Source organism: Gopherus flavomarginatus, chromosome 2 (assembly GCF_025201925.1).
Source record: "Gopherus flavomarginatus isolate rGopFla2 chromosome 2, rGopFla2.mat.asm, whole genome shotgun sequence".
NCBI classification, from domain to species: Eukaryota; Metazoa; Chordata; order Testudines; family Testudinidae; genus Gopherus; species Gopherus flavomarginatus.
Genome location: NC_066618.1, coordinates 139,503,050 through 139,529,023, shown reverse-complemented (window position 1 = coordinate 139,529,023; position 25,974 = coordinate 139,503,050). Strand labels below are relative to the sequence as shown.

Below are 25,974 nucleotides of genomic sequence, written 5' to 3'. Positions count from 1 at the left end.
GACCCGGTGGTAAGCATCCTTTCTGCGGAGGCACCGACCAGGGTAGCCCTCGCCTTCATCAAGTTGATCCAGGCGAAGGCGGACACCATCTGGCAGTCTCCGGCCTCCATTCCACCCACTGCCCGCGGGGTGGAAAGGAAATATGTGGTACCATCCAAGGGGTATGAGTACCTCTATGTACATCCCGCTCCCTGCTCCTTGGTGGTACAGTCAGTCAATGAGCGGGAACGCCATGGCCAACAAGCCCCTGCGCCAAAATCCAGGGAAGCCAGGCGCATGGACTTGCTGGGCCGCAAGGTGTACTCCCCTGGAGGCCTTCAGCTCCATGTGGCGAACCAGCAAGCCCTCCTGAGTCGTTACAGCCAAAACACCTGGGAGGCTGTCGGCAAATTTACGGAGCTGCTTCCCCAGGACTCACGCCAGGAATTTTCATCTCTCCTGGAAGAGGGCAGGAGGGTCGCCAGGACCTCCCTACAAGTGTCCTTAGATGCCGCAGATTCGGCAGCAAGAACACTGGCATCGGGCGTAGCCATGCGCCGTATATCGTGGCTGCAGTCTTCCGGACTACCACCGGAGCTACAGTACACGATTCAGGACCTGCCAGTCGATGGGCAGGGCCTTTTCTCTGAAAAGACAGATCCCAGGCTACAGAGCCTGAAGGATAACCGAGTCATCATGCTGTCACTGGGTATGCACACGCCCCAGACTCAGAGAAGGCCATTCCGCCCCTACCATCAGCGCACTTACCCCCCGCCTCGCCCCAGACAAGATTTCAACCAGAGGCGAGGTCGGCCGAACCGTAGACGTCAACCAGGTCCTCAAAGGGGTAATACTTCCGGGTCCGACAAGCCACCGCAGGGACCCAAGGCGAACTTTTGAAGGTGCGCCCGAGAGCAGCTTACCAATCCCTTCCCTGGATCCACTTCATTTCCTCAACCGCCTCCGCCCCTTCCTGCCGTCATGGTCCCAGCTAACCTCAGATCGTTGGGTCCTGCGCACGGTGCAGTTTGGTTACCATCTTCAGTTTGTTTCTCCACCCCCCTCCCATCCTCCCTCCTCGTCCATCTTCAGGGACCCCTCTCACGAGCAACTTATCCTCCAGGAGGTTCACAAGCTCCTGCTCATTGGAGCTATAGAGGAGGTGCCAAGGGAGCTAAGGGGCAAGGGGTTTTATTCCCGGTACTTCTTAATCCCCAAGTCAAAAGGGGGCCTTCGACCCATCCTGGACCTGCGAGGACTGAACAAATTCATCAAAAAGTTCAAGTTCCGCATGGTAACCTTAGGAACCATCTTTCCCTCCTTGGATCCCGGAGATTGGTACGCCGCTCTCGACATGAAGGACGCATACTTCCACATTGCGATCTTTCCCCCGCACAGGCGGTATCTTCGCTTTGTGGTAAATCTGGACCACTACCAGTTCACGGTCCTCCCCTTTGGGCTCTCCTCAGCCCCCCGGGTGTTCACCAAGTGTATGGCGGTCGTTGCCGCTGCCCTGCGCCGTCATCGTATCCATGTCTTCCCTTACCTCGACGACTGGCTCATTCGAGGCACGTCAGAGGCGCAGGTGACCGGGCACATCACCATCATCAGGGAGCTGTTTGCGAGCCTAGGTCTGACCATCAACCCGGACAAGTCCACTCTGGTACCTACGCGGAGCATAGAGTTCATCGGGGCAGTGCTGGACTCCAGCCTCGCAACGGCCAGCCTCCCCCGGCACCGATTCCAAGCCATAGTGTCCATGGTCACAAGCCTGCAGGCCTTCCCGACCACGTCTGCTCGAACGTGCCTCGCTCTCCTGGGGCACATTGCCGCATGCACCTTCGTCACCAGACATGCAAGACTCCGCATGCGCCCGCTGCAGACCTGGCTTGCGTCGGTCTATCGACCAGGCAGGGATGCCATAGACACAATCGTAACGATTCCACCGATTGTTCTAGGTTCCCTAGGCTGGTGGACAACGCCCTCCCAAGGGTGTGCGGGCCTACCGTTTCACGCCCCTCAGCCCTCAGAGTCCCTGACAACGGACGCGTCATCGCTGGGCTGGAGTGCGCACCTGGGGACCCTGCGTACACAGGGTCTGTGGTCACAGAGAGAGTTGACTCTTCACATCAATGTGCGGGAGCTACGGGCAGTTCGCCTAGCATGCCAGACATTCCAACGCCATTTGCACGGCCGTTCTGTTGCGGTATTCACGGACAACACAACGGCCATGTATTACATCAACAAGCAGGGCGGGACCCGGTCCTCCCCGCTGTGTCAGGAAGCAATACGTCTGTGGGACTTTTGCATAGCCCACTCTATTCATCTAGTGGCCTCCTTTCTCCCGGGAGTGCGGAACACCCTTGCGGATCACCTGAGCAGATCCTTCCTGTCCCACGAATGGTCCATCCGTCTGGACGTCCTCTCTGTCATTTTCCAGAGGTGAAGGTTTCCCCAGATAGAACTGTTCGCCTCCAGATTGAACAGAAAATGCCAGGTGTTCTGCTCTCTACAGGGTCGCTCCCTGAGCTCCCTGTCGGACGCGTTCCTCATACTGTGGACGGGTCGTCTTTGCTACGCCTTTCCACCCTTCCCTCTCGTCCACCGAGTCCTGATCAAGGTCCAGAGAGACAGGGCCCGCCTCATCCTGATCGCTTCAGCGTGGCCACGGCAGCCTTGGTACACCATGCTGCTCGATCTGTCCCTGGCGAATCCGATTGCCCTACCTCTTTGGCCGGACCTGATCACACAGGACTTCGGCAGGATGCGCCATCCGGATCTACAGTCCCTCCATCTGTCTGCATGGCTCCTGGCTGGCTAAGCCAGTCCGAGTTGCGCTGTTCCAATACAGTACAACAAGTGTTGTTGGGCAGCAGGAAGCCTTCCACGCGTTCAACCTACCTAGCGAAATGGAAACGCCTCTGCTGCTGGTGTAGCCAGCATGGCCACGACCCACTCGCCGTGCTAGTCCCCACCATTCACTACGTGTGGTCTCTCAAGCAGCAGGGCTTGGCGATCTCCTCTCTGCGCATCCACCTCGCGGCTATATCCACCTTCCATCCAGGCGAGGCTGGCAAGTCCGTGTTTTCTCACCCGATGGTGTCTAGGTTTATCAAGGGCCTGGAGCGACTATACCCTCAGGTCAAACGGCCTACCCCTACTTGGGACCTGAACCTTGTCCTGACCAGGCTCATGGTGCCCCCCTTTGAACCCTTAGCCACATGCTCGCTGCTGTACCTGTCCTGGAAGGTGGCCTTCCTAGTCGCTATTATGTCGGCCCGGCGAGTCTCGGAGCTTCGGGCTCTGACCGTGGACCCTCCATATACGGTGTTCCATAAGGACAAGGTACAGCTGCGACCGCACCCGGTGTTCCTCCCTAAGGTCGTCTCCGCCTTCCATATTAACCAAGACGTCTTCCTGCCAGTCTTTTACCCGAAGCATTCATCCCGAAGAGAGCAACAGCTCCACTCCTTGGATGTCCGAAGGGCCTTCGCGTTATACATTGAGAGAACTAAACCCTTCCGACGTTCACCACAATTGTTTGTGGCAGTAGCGGAACGAATGAGAGGCATGGCAATCTCCTCCCAGCGTATCGCATCCTGGGTCACGTCCTGCATCAGGACATGCTACTACTTGGCCCGTGTGCCAACGGGGCCCCTTACCGCCCATTCTACCAGGGCTCAGGCTTCGTCGGCTGCGTTTTTGGCTCACATCCCCATACAGGAAATCTGCCGTGCGGCCACATGGTCTTCTGTACACACCTTCGCATCACACTATGCGCTGGTCCAGCAAGCTAGAGACGATGCCGCTTTCGGCGCAGCGGTTTTACAGTCTGCAACGTCTCGCTCCGACCCCACCGCCTAGGTAAGGCTTGGGAATCACCTAATTGGAATGGATATGAGCAAGTACTCAAAGAAGAAAAGACGGTTACTCATCTTTGTAACTGTTGTTCTTCGAGATGTGTTGCTCATATCCATTCCACACCCGCCCTCCTTCCCCTCTGTCGGAGTAGCCGGCAAGAAGGAACTGAGGAGCAAGCGGGCCAGCAGGGGTATATATCAGGCACCATACCGGCGCCACTCCAGGGGGCGACCTGCTGGCCCACCGAGTGTTGCTAGGGTAAAAAGTCTCCGACGAACGTGCACGCGGCGCGCGCACACCTAACTGCAATGGATATGAGCAACACATCTCGAAGAACAACAGTTACAAAGGTGAGTAACCGTCTTTTATTTTGATTACTACTTCGTTGTGGCTTAAAAAGGCAGGGGGGTACAAAGTGTGGGTGGCACAAAAGCGTGATATCTTCTTCCTATGGCAGTCTGATTTTAAATCATCTTCTCAGCTGTTAATAGGGCACAACATTGCATATGGTGGTTATATATTGACCATCTTACATATACTGTTTCTATAGGATAAAATGTAGTGTTAAATTTGGTGAGTAGTTTATATATAACTTGCAGCCTCAGTTTATAGAAAGCAACATCTGAATGACTATAATAAATGTGGCTGAACTTTTTAATATAGGCCAGGAAGTATATCATGGATACCATGGGGGAAAAATATGCAGAAGGAGTCATCTTGGACTTGGAGAAGACATGGGAAGAATCAGATCCACGTTCTCCTCTCATCTGCTTTCTTTCTATGGGTTCTGATCCTACTGACTCAATCATTGCTCTGGGGAAAAGACTGAAGACAGAGACACGTTATGTTTCCATGGGTCAGGGGCAAGAAGTCCATGCTCGTAAACTTCTACAGCAGACCATGGCACATGTAAGGCAAAACCTGAATCATTGTTGTCTTGTCACTGTGTGATTACAACTTGTAATGTGTTATAACCCTGAATAGAAACAAAGCATTCTGATAGACTGTTGATGCATGTAGATCTAATTGCTTTATAAAAGTAACTTGAATTCCAAAACAGTAGACCTGTGTCATACAATGGTAGACTAGCGGCAAAAGAGTTTGTGATAAAATCCAAACCAAAGGGTCCTTCACACCATATAAAGCCAGTCAATGGAAATGCATGTGACTAATGGGAATTTCATAAGTGATTATGGCATACCAACTTCATGATCTGACTTAATGATTATTAACTACTAGTATAGAGGCATTTCATATGATGCTTTTAAATGTATTTTATTATATTGTTGACAAATATTGACACAATGTGTAAACATTGAGAGAACTTCCAAATGTCATGTCTCTTATAGAGAGCATATTACACATTTGTGATTTTCTGTGGAAAAACAAATACATAACATAAGAACTGCCATAGTGGGTCACACATGTAGCTCAGCATTCTCTATGTGACAGTGGCCAATACTAGAGATTCAGGGAGAATGTACAGAACAGGGCAGTTATGGAGAGATCCACCCCATCTTCTCCTTCTGGCAGCTAGGTTCACCCTGGGATGGGTTGCATCTCTGACCATCTTGGCTAATAAGCATATAAGTTTGAAAGAGTTTTAATTTGTTCTCCATTTATATATTTGCCTTACAGCTTCAAAAACTGAAATGGAGTTTGTCCTAAATAGCTTGGAGCCTCTGTAACTCATCTTCCAAATAATACCACTTATTTTGATTACTACGTCATTGTAGTTTAAAAAAAGGAGCAGTGGGGCATAAAAGCATAGATGGATTTATCCTCCATGAATTTGTCTAGTTCCTTTTAAAACCCAGTTATACTTTTGGCCTTCACAACATCCCATGGCAATGAGTTCCAGGGTTAATTTTGTGTGATGTGAAAAAGTACTTCTCGTGTTTATATTAAACCTGCTGCCTGTTGATCGTATTGGCTAGCCCCTGGTTTTTGTATTGTGGGAAATGATAAATAACACTTTTTCGATGCACTTTTTCCATACCATTCATGATTTTATAGACCTTTTCCCTCCCTTAGTCATCTCTTCAAGATGAACAGCACTAATTGTTTTAATCTCTCCTCATATGGAAGCTGTTCCATACCCTTGATCATCTTGTATTGCCCTAAGCTGAACCTTTTTCCAGTTCCACTATATCCCTTTTGAAATGGGAAGACCAGAACTGAACACTGTATTCAAGGCGTGGGCACACCATGGATTTATATAGTAGCTATATATTTTCTATTTTATTTTCTATCCCTTCCCAATGGTTCCTATGATTATATTAGCCTTTTTGACTCTGCTGCACATTGAGCTATAGTTTTCAGACAACTATCTACAATTACTCTGAGATCTCCTTCTTGAGTGGTAACAGCTAATTTAGAATCCATCATTATATATGAGTAGTTGGGATTATTTTTCCCAACGTGCATTAGTTTGCACTTATCAACATTGAATTGTATCTGCCATTTTGTTGCCCAGTCACCTGGTTTGGTGAGATTCCCCTGTAACTCTTCACAGTCTGCTTTGGACTTAATACAATGCTTTTTAATATAAATACTTATAGAATGGAAATTGTCTGTAAGAAGTCTGAGGAGGAAAGAGAACAAGGTTTTTATTAATACAAATTAGCAACTGAAAATGCTCATGTGTAATAGGACTGCAATGCAATTCAAATGGGAAAATAATACATATTCTTTGCGCAATAGCAATCCATTTTATGGTAGCAGTGAAATCATTATAATCTTACTACTTCAGCCGAAGAGGAGAGCAATGAGTTAAACTGACACTTGTTTGCTAAATGTATGGACAGCTGAGCCCAGCTCAGAGGCTTTCAGCTCTCAGTGCTGTATTTGGAAGCAGTGAGTGATAGCTGCCACCTTACCCCCTGCATTGTAAAATACATAAAATTAGGAGGCTGCCTTCTGGTGATAATTTGTCATTATGTAGTGAAGTGACATTATAGGCTGGTAATGGGAAATGTCATAAGGAAGAGATTGTGAGCGGGGAAATAAATGTATCTGCAAGGAGTCAGCGTCCCTCTCCCACACCCATAATCAGCAAAGGATGAGTAAACACCCTTTGTACTCCCCAAAACTCTATCCCATCCATACACTTACTCTTCTGGGCATTGAGAGAGAGAGGGAACTAACTAGGTAATTATTTCCCTTCTGGGTTTTGGGTAGGGAATGGGGAATTTGGTAGCAAGGTCTCATTGTCCCTGAAGAAGAAGGACAACTGGAGGAGTCTGGGGGACAAAAATTCTTGTAGAGAAAAGGAAATAGAGGGTTCTGTGCTTTTGCACAATTCACCCATCTGGTGCTGATGATGCTCCAGCTAATGGTGTGATGGTATTGAGTCCTATCACTCTTCAGTCAGATGCAAGTCCTCCTGTTGCTTCCGCTTGAGTTTCTCACTTAATAAAGCCTCATTTACCTGAGGCAGAACAAAAGGTAACAGAACTCTCCCAAATCCAGAAGGGGTGTGTGTGGAGGGAGGAGCTGTGGTCCTATACAGTCTATTTTGTTTTAACCCCTATTTAGCATCTCCAGCTTGCTGGGTTGATCAGGTCACTAGGATACTATCATCATAGCGTCTGTAATATGTGGTTAGCATGTCAAGGCATGTATTTCTGAGCTCACAGATTTAGCACTTCTAGCCCAGTGGTCTTCAGGAATACTTTTATTGTAGTGAAAAGGAAACAAAACTTCTACTTAATGGATGACAGCAGGTTCAATGGATCCACTGATTGGAATCATGAACAGGTCAAGGCTCATAACCATCAAAGTTGAGAATTGAGGATACATGATGGAGGATTAAGTAGGCCTTGTTTTGAGGAGGAGTATAAAAAGGACACTCAAAGGGTCATCCCACACATCTACATTCTTATCAGACAGCATGGGCTGTCATTAGCATTTTCTTGCAGATGGGAAATACTTTGTCACTCCATTAATGGCTGTTAGCCAGGATGGACAGGGATGGTGTCCCTAGCCAGGGGATGAGCAACAGGGAATGGATCACTTGATGATTACCTGTTCTGTTCATTCCTCTGGGACATCTGATATTGGCTGCTGTCGGTAGACAAGATACTGGGCTAGATGGGCCTTTGGTCTGACCCAGTATGGCCGTTCTTGTATCTTAGTTATACAATTAGCATATGAACTGGCTGCCAGCTCTTGAGTTTTACATGGAAAAATATAAAGTTCTGAAAGGCACTAGTTTGAATTGATGAGGAATTGGTGCTGAGTTGACAAGCTTAGAACTGGAATGTGGAGGAATATGTTACTTAAATTCTTCCCACCTTGCTGCACATGATCTGCTGGATACATTTGATTACCAGGCTGTAAATTAGAATTGTTTGATACATTTATAATTGTAATGATAAATAAAATGTCATTTAGTGTTTTCAGTTTGCAAATAAATTTAAATACCACACAAATGCATATCACATCTTGTTCTCTTTTGTTGCACTAGGGAGGGTGGGCACTTCTTCAGAACTGCCACCTGGGGCTTGACTTTTTGGATGAGCTAATGGACACTATTATAGAAACTGAAACTGTCCATGAGAACTTTCGCTTGTGGATGACCACTGAGGTTCACCGGCAGTTCCCCATTACCCTTCTTCAAATGTCGATTAAATTCACCAATGAACCTCCACAGGGGCTCAAAGCTGGTCTGAAGAGAACATATGGTGGTGAGTGAAAAAAATCAGTAGGGAATAAAATATAATTTTAGCGGTACACAATTACATAGGTCCTTCCTTCCAGCCCCACTTATGTTACCATGTAATCATGTTACAATTCTTGATAGAATCAGGATGAAATTTTGGACACTACCTGCAGACCTTATCCGTTGAAGCTGATAACAACAAGAATTGTGCATATGGATTCCAGGGCACAACATGGCCGTAAGATGAAGCCAGATGAAAAGAAAATTGAGAGAAACTGGAGAGCTGCTGAACTCATCTGATATAAAAACAGGAATTTTTTTCCCCACAAATTATAACCTCCAGTGTCTTGCTTAAAATGCTTTTTAACACATCATTTAATAATTGAACACTCTTGCACTTTTTTGTGATGAAAGGCCATATGCTGATTTTATCATGCTAGAGCGATGATTTTTCTATGCTTTTCTGTGAACTAAAAAGTTGTATTTCCTGTCCTCAAAGGGATTGTTGATACGATAAGTGCACCAGATGTGCACTGTAACCTGTGAATTTATATTTCTGAACTTTATGCTAACTTGTGCTACCTAAAAAGAGGTAGCATACTTTCTCCAGACTAGAGTGCTTTGTGATATAGTAAATGCATCTCTGGAGAGATTCAAAGCTAACTAAGTACCACGGGGAGAGGTATTTTAGTAATAGATCACACTGAAACTAAAATGCTGGTAGCTTATGGCTTGTGATGTCTACTTTTTTCCAACAGGTGTGAATCAAGATCTCCTGGATGTTAGTAACATGGTACAATGGAAACCAATGTTATATGCTGTTGGTTTCCTGCACTCCACAGTTCAAGAAAGACGCAAATTTGGACCACTAGGTTGGAACATCCCCTATGAGTTTAACCAGGCTGACTTTAATGCCACAGTGCAGTTCATCCAGAATCATTTAGATGACGTGGACATCAAGAAGGTACTTAATTCAATAGTTTGGGTAACTGGAATATTATGGGTGGTCCCAAACAACTGAAATACAAATATGAATGCTAGATTTTAAAAAGCTTGTTCCTTTAACTCTAGATATATTGAGTGCCCACAGCGTTGAAAACACTTGCCTACATATGTTGAAATACAAATACAACTGCTCAGCGGGGGATAACATTTTAAATCCAGTTTTTAACCATGTGTATGTTTTCTAGTTATGCTTGCGGTGGTTACTTTTTTATTAGTCCAAATATATATATATATATGCAAAAAAAGGGTAGCTGTAAACTGCAGCAATATTTGGGGCCTAGTAGGCTTGCCTCACTGTAGAAAGTGACTAACAATTCACAAAATGTTAAAATAACCTGTAACAATAAATGTGGGTGTTGTGTGTGGGGGGGAGTGCACAGGGGAAACGGCCTGAATTAGTCCAAACAAAAAGACTTAATGATAAAACCCAAGACTGTGTTGAGATCATATTTGCTAAAGAAGGAAAGTGTGGGACCAGAAATCAGTGACTCAAAATTGGTGTGTTGGAAAACAGTTGTAATTGGTGGACAAAGTAATGAGGGGAAGAGCTATTCCACCCATTTGTCTCCTTTTGGGGTTCTCAGAAAGACTGGGGAGGGGAGGGAAGAAATTAGCAGACTATGGCTGACTGAAAGACTGACAAACAGGAAGGAGTGAGCGTTATCATTATGGCTTCCATCCCCTTTATCTCCTAGAACCCCAGAGTCCACCATGACACTCTTGGGCCTTTGTCATCCTAATCCTGAGATGTCCTGACCAGACCGAGCCAGAATGAGAGACCCAGATGACACTGTTGGCTCCAACTAAACCCCAAACACCACTGGGGATATGAGACTTTCTCACCCCCTCCTGGTGCATCCTTTTCCTTCCCCACCTTAATTCTTCTCTTTCCTATTTCTCTCCTATTGCCTTCTGTCTGAAAAGAGTCTGGCTTAGCTGGCAAAGACTATATATTTTACAACACTGCTGCAAACCTGTGAGCAGAGAGGCAGCTAAAAGCAATGCCCAAAGCAATCTGATGCTGGTGTAAGTTTGTCAGGTCCCAGAATGGCTGATAAGACCAAGTGTGATGTCTGTGTTTTTCCAGCAGTGAGGTTGCAAGTGAGAGTCAACCCCAAACACAGAAACTGATTTATTTTGCTATTCTTTTCTTTTCCCTTTTGCATGTGCTTTTCTTGTTTTGTCTTCAAGAAAAAGAGATCAGACTTTACTAGCAGCAATAAGAGATCCAGGCTATCTTAGCTAACTTCTCTTTTCCCTAAATAGGACAGAGGTTTAAACACAGACTGGGAATGGTTGGGTCATTACACTAATTGAATCTATTTCCCTATGTTAAGTTCTCCTCACACCTTCTATGGGTCATCTCAGTTATCACTTCAAAGGTTTTTTTTCTCCTGCTGATGATAGCTCATCTCAATTGATAGGACTCTTCCAGTTGGTATGCATACTTCCACCTTTTCATGTTCTCTGTATGTATAAATATCTTCTGTCTGTGTGTTCCATTCTATGCATCCGAAGAAGTAAGCTGTAGCCTACGAAAGCTTATGCTGAAATAAATTTGTTAGTCTCTAAGGTGCCACAAGTACTCCTGTTCTAAATAGGACAGTTATTACCATCTTTAATATCATCTAAAGGACTGTCAAATTATCCTTTTAAAAACTTTCCATAGCTTAAAGGACCAAGGTATGTTGTAAAAATGAAAACCTTATTTAATACTTTACATGGACAATGCCTTAATTGTCTTTTTCCCCTTCTTTTCTAAACATTTAAAGGGTTAAAAAGATTTCTAATGGTTTGTTTGCCAGAGTACTGAGCAGGCTGAGGTCTCTGTATACCAAATACTGAAGCTTGTTTAAGACTGCTTAATGTTGGACAGTGACTGCGTTATGCTATCACCTTTGACTTTTTGGACACTTATATTCCATCGAAATTAATACAACCAAACACACCATGACATAGAATTTATTGTGAGATAGTGTTAAATGGCTAAAAGTTGTTTTTTATATTTCAGAATGATGTTGTGTTTTTTAACAAATGTTTTAATATTATAGTTCAATTATGTGTGATTTAATGGAATTAGCACTTGCTTTTTGACCTTGTCTTCATAAATCAGTGCTTCTCATAAAGCAGGATCCATGCCCATGCCAATTTTGGGGAACGGGTGAGACGGCAAGCTGTACATGTGCATCTGTGAGGAGAGTATCAAATTTAGGAAAATGTTGTTTGAAATTTGTTGGTACTAATTTCATGAAAGTTAATGATGCTGATGAATTTTCTGAAACCCAATGCATCCCCTGCCTAAAAACTAAATACAGTGGGACATCAGAGCAGCAGTTAGGCGTCCACAAAGATAATCCTAATTATTGCTCCACTGCAATGGTGGTGGATTTTGTTTAAATGACCTAAGCAGAAAGCATATTACTACTGACCAGCTATTCCATGCGTCTGTGGCCCTTCTGTGACACTGTGGCAGCAAAAAGGGACTGTAAAGTTGGCTTAACTAGACTCCTGAAGATGTCTCTGAATGGGAGAATCCAAAACAGTGTAGTGAACCATAGTTGCTTCTCTGGCAAAGCTCATTCCCATCTCTATTGTAAATGGCATTTGGGGGCATGGTTGGAATGAAGCTGTGCCACAGGTATCCCAGCTGTCAAAACAGCCCCTTGTTACTTAAGCTGCTACAAGTTGTGTGAGGATTGAGCAGACCTCAAGATCAGGGGAACACAAGGGTGGTGTAAAGTCAATTTCGCCCTCAAGAGGGTCAGATGATCTGGGCCTATATACTGTATGTATACAGACACACGAAGAAGTTAACAGAGCTCTGCATGAAATTCAGGGAGGTTTAGCCACAATTAATGTTTGTATGTTGTTTTAGGGTGTCTCCTGGAATACAGTTCGCTACATGGTAGGCGAAATCCAGTATGGAGGTCGAGTGACTGATGACTATGACAAAAGACTGCTGAACACATTTGCTAAGGTCTGGTTCAGTGAAAACATGTTCAGTCAAGACTTCTGCTTTTACAAAGGGTACAGCATACCCAAATGTACCACAGTCGATCAGTACCTTCAGTACATACAGGTCTGTATAGTACCAAGCTCTTACCAAATGAAAACAATACTAATAAACACTCATCCAAGTTCTTTCTACCCTTCAGCATCTTCCTTTAGTTTCAGTCTGTTAAACAGATTTTTCTCCTGTCTGCATACTTGCCTAAATATCTGCTAGCGAAGGAGTTATAATGCTGTTCCAGTAGCTCTACACTTTATTTTCCCTTTTAACTCCCTTGAGAGAAGTACCATCTAGAGAGACCATTAACAGTAACAGGAAACTTGGAAATGGCAGAGATGCTTAATTACTTCTTTGTTTCAGTTTTAACTGAGAAGTCTGAAGGAATGCCTAACATAGTGAATGCTAATGGGAAGGGGGTAGGTTTAGAAGATTGAAATAAAAAAGAACAAGTTAAAAATCATTTAGAAAAGTTAGATGCCTGTAAGTCACCAGGGCCTGATGAAATGCATCCTAGGCCACATCCAGACTACCCGCCGTATCGGCGGGTTAAAATCGATTGCTCGGGGATCGATATATCGCGTCTAATCTAGACGCGATATATCGATCCCCGAGCGCACTTATACCGATTCCGGAACTCCATCAACCCCAACGGAGTTCCGGAATCGACATGGAGAGCTGCGAACATCGATCCCGTGCGGTGTGGACGGGTGAGTAATCTGATCTTAGATATTCGACTTCAGCTACGTTATTCACGTAGCTGAAGTTGCGTATCTAAGATCGATTCCCCCCCCCCTAGTGTGGACCAGCCCCTAGAATACTCAAGGAGCTAATAGAGGAGGTATCTGAGCCTCTAGCTGTTGTCTTTGGAAAATCATGGGAGACAGGAGAGATTCCAGAAGACTGGAAAAGGGCAAATATAGTGCCCATCTATAAAAAGGGAAATAAAAACAACCCAGGAAACTACAGACCAGTTAGTTTAACTTCTGTGCAGGGAAGATAATGGAGCAAGTAATTAAGGAAATCATCTGCAAACACTTGGAAGGTGATAAGATGATAGGGAATAGCCAGCATGGATTTGTAAAGAACAAATCGTGTCAAACCAATCTGATAGCTTTCTTTGATAGGATAATGAGTCTTGTGGATAAGGGAGAAGCAGTGGATGTGGTATACCTAGACTTTAGTAAGGCATTTGATACGATCTTGCATGATATTCTTATCAATAAACTAGGCAAATACAATTTAGATGGGGCTACTATAAGGTGAGTGCATAACTGGCTAGATAACCATACTCAGAGAGTAGTTATTAATGGTTCCCAGTCCTGCTGGAAAGGTATAACAAATGGGGTTCCGCAGGGGTCTGTTTTGGGACCAGCTCTGTTCAATATCTTTATCAACAACTTAGATGTTGACATAGAAAGTATGCTTATTAAGTTTGCAGACGATACCAAACTGAGAGGGATTGCAACTGCTTTGGAGGACAGGGTCATAATTCAAAATTATCTGGACAAATTGGAGAAATAGTCTGAGGTAAACTGGATGAAGTTTAATAAAGACAAATGCAAACTGCTCCACTTAGGAAGAAACAATCAGTTTCACAAATACAGAATGGGAAGAGACTCTCTAGGAAGGAGCATGGCAGAAAGGGATCTAGGGGTTATAGTGGACCACAAGCTAAATATAAGTCAAAAGTGTGAGGCTGTTGCAAAAAAAGCAAACGTGATTCTGGGATGCATTAACAGGTGTATTGTGAGCAAGACACGAAGTCATTCTTCCGCTCTGCTCTGCCCTGGTTAGGCCTCAACTGGAGTATTGTGTCCAGTTCTGGGCACCACATTTCAAGGAAGATGTGGAGAAATTGGAGAGGGTCCAGAGAAGAGCAACAAGAATGATTAAAGGTCTTGAGAACATGACTTACGAAGGAAGGCTGAAAGAATTGGGTTTGTTTAATCTGGAAAAGAGAAGACTGAGAGGGGACATGATAGCAGTCCTCAGGTATCTAAAAGAGTGTCATCAGGAGGAGGGAGAAAACTTGTTCACCTTTCCCTCTAAGGATAGAACAAGAAGCAAAGGGCTTAAACTGCAACAAGGGAGGTTTAGGTTGGACATTAGGAAAAAGTTCCTAACTGTCAGGGTGGTTAAACACTGGAATAAATTGCCTAGGGAGGTTGTGGTATCTCCATCTCTGGAGATATTTAAAAGTAGTTTAGATAAATGTTTATCAGGGATGGTCTAGACAGTATTTGGTCCTGCCATGATGGCAGGGGACTGGATTCAATAACCTCTCGAGGTCCCCTCCAGTCCTAGAGTCTATGAATCTGTGAATCTATGAATTATTAAAGGAGAAATGGAGAATGGGAGTCCGGGCTCTTGGCCCTACCTCACAGGAAATGTTAGGGGAGTCTGATGTGGAAAATGACTACTCACACATAGGGGGATGTTGCATATTAAGGCCTGGTCTACACTGGGGCGGGGAACAGTCTAAGTTACACAACTTCAGCTATGTGAATAACGTAGCTGAAGTCGATGTACTTAGATTGACTTACTGTGGTGTCTTCACCGCGATGAATCGACTGCTGCCGCTCCCCCATCGACTCTGCCTGCACCTCTCGCCGAGCTGGAATACAGAAGTCGACGGGAGAGCGCTCGGGGTCTAGACGTGATATATCAACCCCCGCTGGATCCTGTAGACATACCCTAAGTGGTTGCAGTCTGCAGGGTTTGTGCTTCAGTGCTAGGTTTTGGGAAGCACTGGATTCTTTGCATTGAATGCTGCTAATTAAGCATCACAGGATGACAAAATTAGGAAAATAAAGCTTTTTTATTTTATAGGGTAGTAACTGCTTTTATTCCTCTGGCTTTTTTACAGCTGGTATTTGTGAATTTTACCTCCAATTACAATTCTGTGTGTTTGATCATCTAGACCCTGCCTGCTTATGACACTCCTGAGGTATTTGGGCTGCATCCCAATGCTGATATCACTTACCAAAGCAAGCTTGCCAAGGATGTGTTGGATACTATCCTCAGTATTCAACCTAAAGACAGTTCCAGTGGAGGAGGCGAGACTAGAGAGGTGGTGGTAGCTAGATTGGCTGATGATATGTTGGAGAAGCTTCCTGATGATTATCCACCATTTGAAGTGAGTTCATGAAATCCTGTCAGAAATGACATCTGCTCTGTCTTGCCTTATGTATGTGCAAAAAACCACAGAAAAGTCCCATATAATCTTCTTAAAAAGCTTTAGTGAATCCATTTACACTGATAAATGCTTTAAAAATATATACTGAGGAAGCCTGAATGGGATGTAAAAGTTCATAGTGAGGTTGCTAAAATTGTACTGATGGGCATTATTGCTTTGCTAAAAATTAAATCACTTGTTGATTTTCTGTTTACACTGAGGGAGGTCAGCAGTTTTCGTCAGCTAAATTAGATAACATTGTGAGAGAGAACTTGTGCTCTGTTTGTAAATTAAAATTCCTAAATTTTGTTACTTTGTAGTTCAGCATAGAAACTGCAGATACTTGTAGTAATTTGTTTTCATATATTACAGTGTTTCTTTACAATGGAGTGAATGGCTCACAGGATTGACAATGGTGTGGATGTGTGTGTGAGAGAGTGAAATATATATATATAGAGAGAGAGTGTGAGTGAGTGTGTGTGTGTGCGCGCGTGTGCGTGGAACCTTTTCATCTTGCCTTCACTGGTTCAAACCCAGTGAAGTTAACTACTGACTCAGCAACAATGCTTAGCCCAATTGCGGTGAGTTTGGTTTCAATTATAGTTGCAATAGACACTTTCCCACATTGTGCAGAGGAAACACTGCCACTGACTTACCCTCCCCTAGCTAGCATCCAGGGGAAACAGAATGGAGAGTTTAGGAGGGGAGAGTGAACAGACAGGACCATAGTGTCATGTGGCTAGATGCACAAGCTGTACAGTCAGTGTACATATGCATGTGTGCACACTCTTGTTTGTCTGGCTTTGGCCCAGCTCTTTACAAATACAGTTATTCCCTTGTCCATTATCTTACTTGTGCTGTGTTCCATCAGGTATGATGTAAGCATCATCTCACAGTAGTTAACACCAATGATGACAAACCCAACAGAAATGAGGAGCCACCTGTTCTAATTTGAACTGCTGAGCCAGTGACCTCTCACAGGTCTGTGTCTTGACCTGAGCTCAGCACGCTGAAATTTCTGAGCTAATGACATCACAGAATCCTGAGCACTATCACCCCAGCAAGCCGTAGAAGATAAGTTAGGAAACTTTTCCGAAGCTTGAGACTTGATATCCAATCAGAGCAGCACTTTTGAGCTCACAAGACTTGTGCCTTTTGTTATCCCCGTCAGCAAGTTTGTAGTGCTTAGGCTGAGGTTTCACAAGTTTTTAAGCTTTCACACAAGCCCAGAAGCTAGAGGTGCTCAACCAGTAACCTCAGAGAGGGCTGTCACTCATCCCAGCAAGGTAGGAGGAGTACTTAGCCAGTAACCTTAAAAAGCCCTGTGTCGCCACATAGAATCACATGGTTAAATTGCTGAACTAGGGAGTTTACAAAGCCTTGTCTCTTTTAATCTTTCTCAGGAAGTTAAATGTGGCAAACTAGACATCTCACAAGTCTGACCCTTATTATCAGTCCAATAAGTTCGAGAAGCTGAGCAGGGTTTAAAGGGACAGTGTGGACAAGTGCAGTACTCCTTCCTCTGATTAACACCTTCACTCCCTCTGGGCATTGGAGAACTCATCTCTGTCAGAGCTGCTGTTCTTCCTGCTGTTCTTTGGTCAGCTTCTACTTTAGCACTACCGTGTGCATATGTGTTGGGTGTTCATGCTACTGTTTCAGCCACTTCTTTACTTTTACCCTAAATGAAAGACAGAAGCTGTGCTCAAAGCTTCCTCATCAATGGGAGGTGAAATTAGGACTCAAGAGGTGAATTGTATCAGGATGTGCACACTGCCCTGAAGGGTCATTATCAGGTTCATTTAAAAACAATTTTCCTTAACTATGTTATAACCACGACCACAGAGGATATAAAATGAAGCTTAAAAATTAATTAAATTTGCACTCTTCATGCTTATTTCTCATTTTGGCTTCTGCATCTTTTCATGATAACTTTGAAGAACTTATTTGTATTAGAATATGTGATTAATACTATGATCTCCTTTGACCCAAGTGGCTGGTCAAACTTTGTGGCCCTGTGTCTTGTTTCTCCATAGACAGAGAAAATAGTGATAGAATCAGGTATTTTCTTTGATGCAATATTGTTTATTTGCAAAGATGATACATCGAGTCTTCTTTTCCCAAACACAGAAAGGAAAAAAAAAAGCAAGAGACAGTTCTTTTGATCACTGTTCCAAATCTGCCTTTCCAGCCAGCATGCGTGTCCGACAAGTTTCCTCCCTTAGCTGCCTCCCAGGGTAAAGTTACGAGTGCTTCTGTTATGGTCTGCTTGGCTTCCTAGCAGCCTCTCTCTCTCTCTCTACTTTAGCACTACCTTGTGCCTATGTTTTGGGTGTTCATGCTACTGTTTCAGCCTTTTCTTTACGTATACCCTGAATGAAAGACAGAAGCTATGCTCAAACCTTAACAGCAAGGTTTAATCCAACCCACAACAATGCTATTAGAGTAGAAGGGTACAGTTTTTGTGGAAAGCAGCACGGGAGTTTGATCTCTTCCTTAAATTCTCAAACTAGAGTCAGGTTTTGGTGCATAGTTGCTCCCTAGGAACAGAGCATTGGTATTCAGGCTGAGATATCTGAAAGAGGGAATTGTCTACAAGTTGCCGTGATGCCTTCTATTTCAGGGCTGGTGTGTAGAGTGTACATAAATTATGGCAGGAATATTCCTGGACTTCACATCACTGATGTCTCTTCCAGTGGAGAGCTGACCAACAAGGGTCTTGTGATCTGCTACTGCTTGGGTCAGGGGTGACAATACCTATCTAGCTGATTGCCCTTACTTATAACCATCTAATGAAAACGATCATGTATTGGTATCTAACTTTTCCATAAAGTGAACTTTCTCTTGATTTAGCTAAAAGAATCTGCTTTTGTTTGGCTTTTTCTTGACAGGTAAAGGAAAGGCTGCAGAAGATGGGACCGTTCCAGCCTATGAACATCTTCTTGAGACAGGAGATAGACAGAATGCAGAGGGTTATCACCTTGGTGCGAAGCACTCTGACTGATCTCAAACTTGCCATTGATGGGACCATCATCATGAGTGAAAATCTGAGGGATGCTTTGGATTGCATGTATGATGCAAGAATTCCTGCCCTTTGGGAAAAGGTTGGTGTTAAACTGTTTAGAATCCTCTGTCAGTATTGCATTTTAAAGACTAAAAAAATTACATACTCAGATTATTAATCATCATTAATATCCAATATGTTAATATACTTTAATTTCAAAAGGGTTAATATATTTTGTTCAACCCCTTTTTGAAAATATAACCCTGAAATGAAGTGCTAGATCTCAGTGATAATATGAAGTCATGGTTGTGACTGCATTATCAAATTTGAGAGAGAGCTTATAGCCGAAGAGTAGAGTTATGGGATTGTACAGGGTGTAAAGTAGGGCAGAATCTGATCATATATCCCCCTTTCTTTGCCCTCTTTCTGACTTACTTTAAAAACTCCTTTTTGTCTAAAACTTCTCATACGTAGTTGGCCAGAGAAGAAATATTTTTTCTGAAGTATTATGTAAACTGTAGAAGGGCTGGCCATGCCATCTCAGGTAAGATTGAGTTCCATTTTGTATTTAAAGCAGAGATTAATCCTCTTAGGTATGAAAAATACCATGTATCATGACAGCACTTTTTGGGTACAGAATGCATCTTCTGAGAATTTATAAATCTGTTAATTTGAGTTTAAATTTTGGATCTATTAAGAAAATCAGTGTGTGTCCTTTTTATCTTATTGTCTAGAAGCTCAGGGCAAATACAAACGATATCTGGGCAAATAGCTGTTTAGCTTGCATAAAATTAGATGATACATCAGATAATTTGCCTGCACAGCATGTGAACAGCTCATTGTATTTTGATCCAGTGGTTATCTAATATTTGGGTCTTGAGAGTTGTTTCAATTAGGACCACAAATGGATATTGGAGTCAGGTGTTTCATCGATGCAGTTTTGTTCATTTACAAAGAATGTAGATATACTCATGTTTCCTTGATAACAGTAGGAACAAAACAGGAGACAGTTTCTTTTTCGTCAGACAAAAGACTATCTATTTACACACACACACACACACACACACACACACACACACACACACACACACACACACACACACACACACACACACACACACACACACAAAATTGAATACTGTACACTGCAATGATGATTGTGAAGCTCGGTTGAGGTGGTGAAGTCAGAGGGTGAGATATTTGCCAGAGAATGTCTTACTCCTAAATGATGAGCTAACAGTTGGCTGAGCCCTAAAGGGTTAACACATTATTGTTAATGTAGCCTCACACTCTACAAGAGAGCACAAATGGAGGGAGGAACAGAGAGAGACAGAGACACACACCGTGTGTGTGAGAGAGAGACGTACAATGCCCCTTTAAATACGCTGACCCCCTCTGAGTACACTGCCTTTTCAAGTAGATCGGCAAGTTGAGACAGCAGCTGATGCCAGCAAGCTCCCTCCATCCTGAGCCCTGTCGTGCCACCCACCCTTGCTCTATGGAGATGGGGTAAAGGAGTTGGGGGCAGGAGCAGGGCATAGGGGGACACCCTGACATTAGCATCCCCTCTGCACAGCAGGCAGGAGGCTCCTGGAAGCAGCTCCAAGGCAGAGGGCAGGAGCAGTACACAGAAGTGTGGAGAGGGACAGCTGAACTGCCCCGCAATTGATAGCCTGCTGGGTGGCTGATGCACAGGGAATTTAGGGGAGCTGATAGAGGGGCTGCCAACCCACCCTGTTTCCAAGCCCCACCAGCTAGCTCCGGCAGGCTGCTATTTCTGCAAGTAGTGCACAAAACGGGCAGCTGCCAAACAATGTTATAAGGAAGCATTGCACAACTTTAAAGGAGCGTGTTCTGTAGTTGATCAGCAACGTAACAATGAAACAATGTTAACGGGAACGACTTTAAGTGAGGAGTTACTGTACTCAGTAACAATACATTGAGCTCCCAGTGAAACCCCTCCACCCATATAGCTGAGGTTCCTGACCAGCATTGCATATGGATTTTGTTTGGGTGATGGCTCCTATTGTTTCAGCTGTCTCTTTCCAGAAAGGAACTTAATAGCTTTCCAGAATTTATCCTGGATGCAGGGTGGCAGTGATGCCTACCAGCTTCCACAAGATTTCAGCTAACCCTGAGCATAACAGCATGAAGTCCAGATGATACTCATGTTGCTGTGCAGTGCGTCCTTGAGCTTGGTATTCTGGAACTTAACCATTTTCAGTGTTTTTATTATTCAAACTGATGCCAATCTATTGACGATAGAGATTATCCTTAAATTCCCCCCCTCCCTCCCAAGATAGTAATATCAACTTCTTGCTTATGTTTTTGAGGCCTCTGAGGTACTTTGGAATTATTCACTAGGTGCATTTTTTTTGACAGTCACACCAAAGCACCAACAGCAATGATAAAAAAATATATATATTTGACTGTGACATAGCTGGAACGTAAGGGCTGAGGTAGCTTGAGTTACCTGTCTTGAACTTCAGAATAATCTTTCAAAGTTGAAGGCACGTGTTTTCTTATAATGGGCTTAATTACCTTTGTGTTGGGCAAGGATACTGACCTACATCAGTGATTTCTTCTAAATACTGCCAAATGCAAATGACACTTTTTCAAACATATAAACACCAGCCTACTTGCATTGCTTTTCATGTATTGCTCTTGATGTAAATGTTACCCATTGTCCTGTAGTGCTGTGGTGATAGAAGCTGATCTGGAATTAACTTAATCAAAACATGCCTGTGTGGTATTGATGCAGATATGGATGAATGCAGATACTTTCTAGTCCTATCAGACTGATGTCTATTGGCTCGAAGGGAGACCAAGAAAAAAATACTACCTGTGGACACAGTCACAGTGAGCTCTCAACACCTGGACTTGACTAACGCTATTTAGAGCTAGATTTCAGTCCATATGGGCATTATCCATAATGTCTGAAGATTGACTTGAAAAAAAATTACAGCGGTCTCTGTTCTGACTCATTGTCAGACTGGTGGTGGGAGTGATGTAACTTCAAAGCTAGGACAAAAGTAACATAATACCAAGTAATAATCAGACCCTAAAAGCAAGAGAATAAAAATGGGACCCTGGCTTAATAGTCCAAAGTGGGAGAGGGAACTAGCTGAATGCTGAGCAATGCCATTAAGACTATGACATCTGCAGCAATATTCATTTGAAATGCTTGAGAGAAACAGGCCACAGCTCAAATGTAGGGTCAAGTGAATTTCTTCATTAGACAACCGAATCTGAAGCCTTAGCAGCATATTGAAAAGTGATCAGAAGCAGAATTTGTCTCTTTAAGTAGCTTAATTTTACTAACATTCATCTCTCATTTGTATACCTGTACAACCTTATGGATTTTAGTGAGACTGCCTGCATATAACTGAGAGTAGAATTTAGTCCACTGGGTTTATTTTTTCTAAAGTTAGTTTAGCTTTTTTAAAAATAACGAGCTTTGGTTACAATATGCACGTACTCACTAATGAGCTGAATTGTGACAGTTTATAAGCCTCCTATAAGCCTTCTTAATTAAATCCTTTTATAAACACATCTTAATTTTTTGTATTTAACATTTAAAATTTATTTGGGCATAAGCTTTTGTGGGCTTAAACCCACTTCATCGGATTCATGCAGTGGAAAATACAGTAAGAAGATATATATATAATATACACACACAGAACATGAACAAATTCAAGCCTTGAATAAAGACTGGGGGTGGATGGGTCATTACACAAAGTAAAAACTATTTCCCCATGCTAATTTTCCCCTACTAATACTCACACCTTCTTGGCAACTGTTTGAAATGGGCCATTCTGATTATCACTACATTTTTTTTCCCACTGATGATAGCCCACCTTAATTGATTAGTCTCATTAGAGTTGGTATGGCAACATCCAGGGGCGGCTCTAGGCATTTTGCCGCCCCAAGCACGGCAGGCAGGCCGCCTTCGGCGGCTTGCCTGCGGAGGGTCCGCTGAAGCCGCCGGACCAGTGGACCCTCCGCAGGCAAGCTGCCAAAGGCAGCCTGCCTGCCGCCCTCGCGGCGACCGGCAGAGTGCCCCCAGTGGCTTGCCACCCCAAGCACGCGCTTGGCGTGCTGGGGCCTGGAGCCGCCCCTGGCAACACCCATTTTTTCATGTTCTCTGTGTGTATATAACTTCCTACTGTATTTTCCACTGCGTGCATCCAATGAAGTGGGTTTTAGCCCATGATAGCTTATGCTCAAATAAATTTGTTAGTCTCTAAGATGCCACAAGTACTGCTGTTCTTTTTGCGGATACAGACTAACACAGTTGCTACTCTGAAATCTATGAAAGGGAAAATGTGTCTTGAAAAATCAGTTTCTGGATTCACAAACACTAAAATAGATTAATCCTAATTGTATGGATTTTGCATAGTGCTATGTCAGGACAGAGTTAAGGTTTCTACTGAAAGAGAAAAATACGCTTATGAAGACGATTAATGGGAGAAAGAGTTTAAATTCATAAAGAAACAGAACAAAGAAAAGTAGCCTATACACAGAATTTCAATGAGTTTTAACTATGTGGGGACTCTAAGGAATGGTGTTCTGTTACTGAGATTTATAGGGGCAAAAATCTGATACTGGATGCATAATTTCTTATGGTCCATTTTTACTTCAGAGTTGTCAGAAAATTCATTCTGTACCTCAAAAGTGTGTGCTTTAGTCTTGGGAAACAAATTTTTCATGCAGAAGAGGTTGAATCATTGCTTTAAGTTCAAAACTGAAGTCAGCATTAATGAATCACAGCCAAAGCCTCCTTAAAATATTATGTTAAAAAACTATACTAAATGGATGTTACTGAGGTGACAAAGCCAAACAGTCAGTAAGTGCCAGAACTAAGGTTCCCCATGCAACCTTATTCATTCCTCATTGTGCGCATTCATCCTGGACACTGAAAAGGGCAGAGAACCTGTCGAAGAAACAGATGTGATTGTGGAATTAACTTAGTGTATTATGATTCCGTCTTTAATTTTCTGTGGCGTAGTCTGAGCATAAGATGGAGAAGCAGAGACTGATTCTGGCTCCCCTGTCAAATAACTTAGCTTCTCTTCATCTCTCTCTGCTATGGAGGTACTTGGTATAGATCTTTGAAGATGGAAAATGCTATTCAAAAGCTCTGTATTATCACTGCATAAGATTTTATTGAGACAGAGCCTTTTTAAGTCTGAAAATTCAGTTCCCAAGACAATTGTCAATTCTGTAAGTGACATGAAAGCAGCTTAATGTATGAGCAAATTATTTGTAGACAGGTTATAGAAAAATGCAGTGCTTTGACATCTATGGTTAAAAGGCACTAGTTAGGTATTGTTTTAAATGTGGAAGGGGGTCCAACTGAGGTTAATTGAGCACCCCTTATTGCTGGCATTTAGTAACTTTTGAGTTGTTTACTTTGCAACCTAAATACTATTTGTTTTATGTAATTTCCTAAATCCTTTTCTTAAAAAGATAAAGGCAAAAACAGTTATTGTATATGCAACTACCTCCCCATCATGCATCATTAGCAGGGTTGGAAATGTGAGATTTTATCATTGCAACACAGACTTCTACCCTTTGAGATCCTGGACTAATTAGCAACAAGCTAAGGCTGTTACCCAGAAAGGTGGTTGGCTTCTGGCATCGTGTGCTGGAACCAGAGGGTGGTCAGGGGAAAATGAGGTAGGCCTTTTCTCCTACCCTGGAAGTTGGAGGTGCTCCAGTACTCTGTGGTGCTCTCAGGGGAACTGCATTTTTCAAGGGCATATAACTTGGCCAAATTTGAGCAGATTTTCCTGGGGACTGCAGAAGGCACATACCTCACATGAGATCCACCCATCCGCCAAATTTGAAGTCCTTGCTCCAAAGAATGGGTATGTTGCTATTCAAAAAGAGGTGACAGAATTTTAACATAAGTAAAAAATAAAATAAAAAATCCCCTACACTAAGTCTCAGAACAGCCAATCCATTTTGACTGAAAGTTCAAAGAAAAAAATTCAGCCTGAGAGAGACATCCAACATGGAAACATTCATCCCAAACAATTAGTTTGACAAAGTTAGAATCAACTGAAATGGAGTCTTACAATGGGAAATGTCTGACCACCATAACTACAGGTGGTGCTACTAATCCTGTCTATAATAATGAATATAGGGAGAAATTCTGGCCCTACTGAAGTCAATTGGAGTTGTATCGTTGGCTTTAGCAGGGCCAAAATTTCAGCCTGAGCTTGATAATTCCAAACTTAATATTTCAATAGTCTTGTAATAATATATCTCTAATACTTTGAGATATTTTCCTTGATATGATAAATTAATTGGCATTGATGTGATTACAAAATCTTCAAAGGTCTAAACATCCCCCGTCCCTGAAAAGCACCTCTTTTTTACCTGTTTCTAGAGGTCTTGGGCTTCCAGCACACTAGGTTTCTGGTTTACTGAACTTCTGGAAAGAAACCGTCAGTTTTACTACTGGATATTTGAGGGCCGACCAAACTGCTTCTGGATGACAGGGTTCTTTAACCCGCAAGGATTTTTGACTGCAATGAGACAGGTGAATTGTTTTCTTTTTATATTACCCTTTCAATAATATTCCCTCTTTATTATAGCTTGCATGGGAAGGGTGTGTGTGTGTGTGTGTGTGTGTGTGTGTGTGTGTGTGTGTGTGTGTGTGAGAGAGAGAGAGAGAGAGAGAGAGAAGGAATATTTTCTTTTGTGTGTTGAACTACTTTGCCCTTTTAGGATTAGATTCTGCCCTTGACTACATCAGACATGTTAGAAGGGGAGCTAAGGGACAGCTGAAATCCCCAGGACAATTTTTTGCTGTCTTAGCAGTCATATCTGCCATGTTACACTTGAGTATGGTGCACTGTACTTACTATTTTGGGCCCACCCATCTTCATGCCAAGGGCTGCCTTAGAGGGTCTCTGGGAGGGAGTAGAGATCAGATATGGTAAACCCACAGAAAAAACGCAGAAATTTGGCTTGTTTTTGGCTTAATTGGCTTGTGAGTTGCTTGTTGGCTAGTTTTTGGCTTGTAGCTTGTTGCTTGTTTGGCTTGTTGCTTCTTTTTTTTTGATCAGCTCCCGGCAAGGGTGGGCAAGCAGAGGCAGGGAGCGGAGGGAAGAGGATGGAGTCAGGGTGAACAGCAGGCCCACCACAGTCCCAGACTGTATGCTGGGGGGGATCTATTCACATAGAGTGTTGGGGTTCTTAGGAATTGGCTTGTTTTGGCCTTGTTTTGAAATTGGATTAGCTTGATTTTTGGCTTATTGTGAAAGTTA

The 25,974-nt window shown here is 43.3% G+C and overlaps 1 protein-coding gene across 4 annotated transcripts in view; it reads left to right on the top strand.

The window, feature by feature from the left end:
• Window positions 1-25,974, top strand: part of DNAH5 (dynein axonemal heavy chain 5) — a 300,951-nt gene that overhangs the window by 253,983 nt on the left and 20,994 nt on the right. For all 4 annotated transcript variants that reach the window (XM_050937377.1, XM_050937378.1, XM_050937376.1 and 1 more), the window contains exons 71-77: window positions 4,504-4,749; window positions 8,309-8,528; window positions 9,262-9,467; window positions 12,384-12,587; window positions 15,439-15,654; window positions 18,585-18,797; window positions 25,092-25,244. In XM_050937377.1, the coding sequence (XP_050793334.1) occupies window positions 4,504-4,749; window positions 8,309-8,528; window positions 9,262-9,467; window positions 12,384-12,587; window positions 15,439-15,654; window positions 18,585-18,797; window positions 25,092-25,244 (1,458 nt within the window). The remainder of the gene's footprint in view (window positions 1-4,503; window positions 4,750-8,308; window positions 8,529-9,261; window positions 9,468-12,383; window positions 12,588-15,438; window positions 15,655-18,584; window positions 18,798-25,091; window positions 25,245-25,974) is intronic.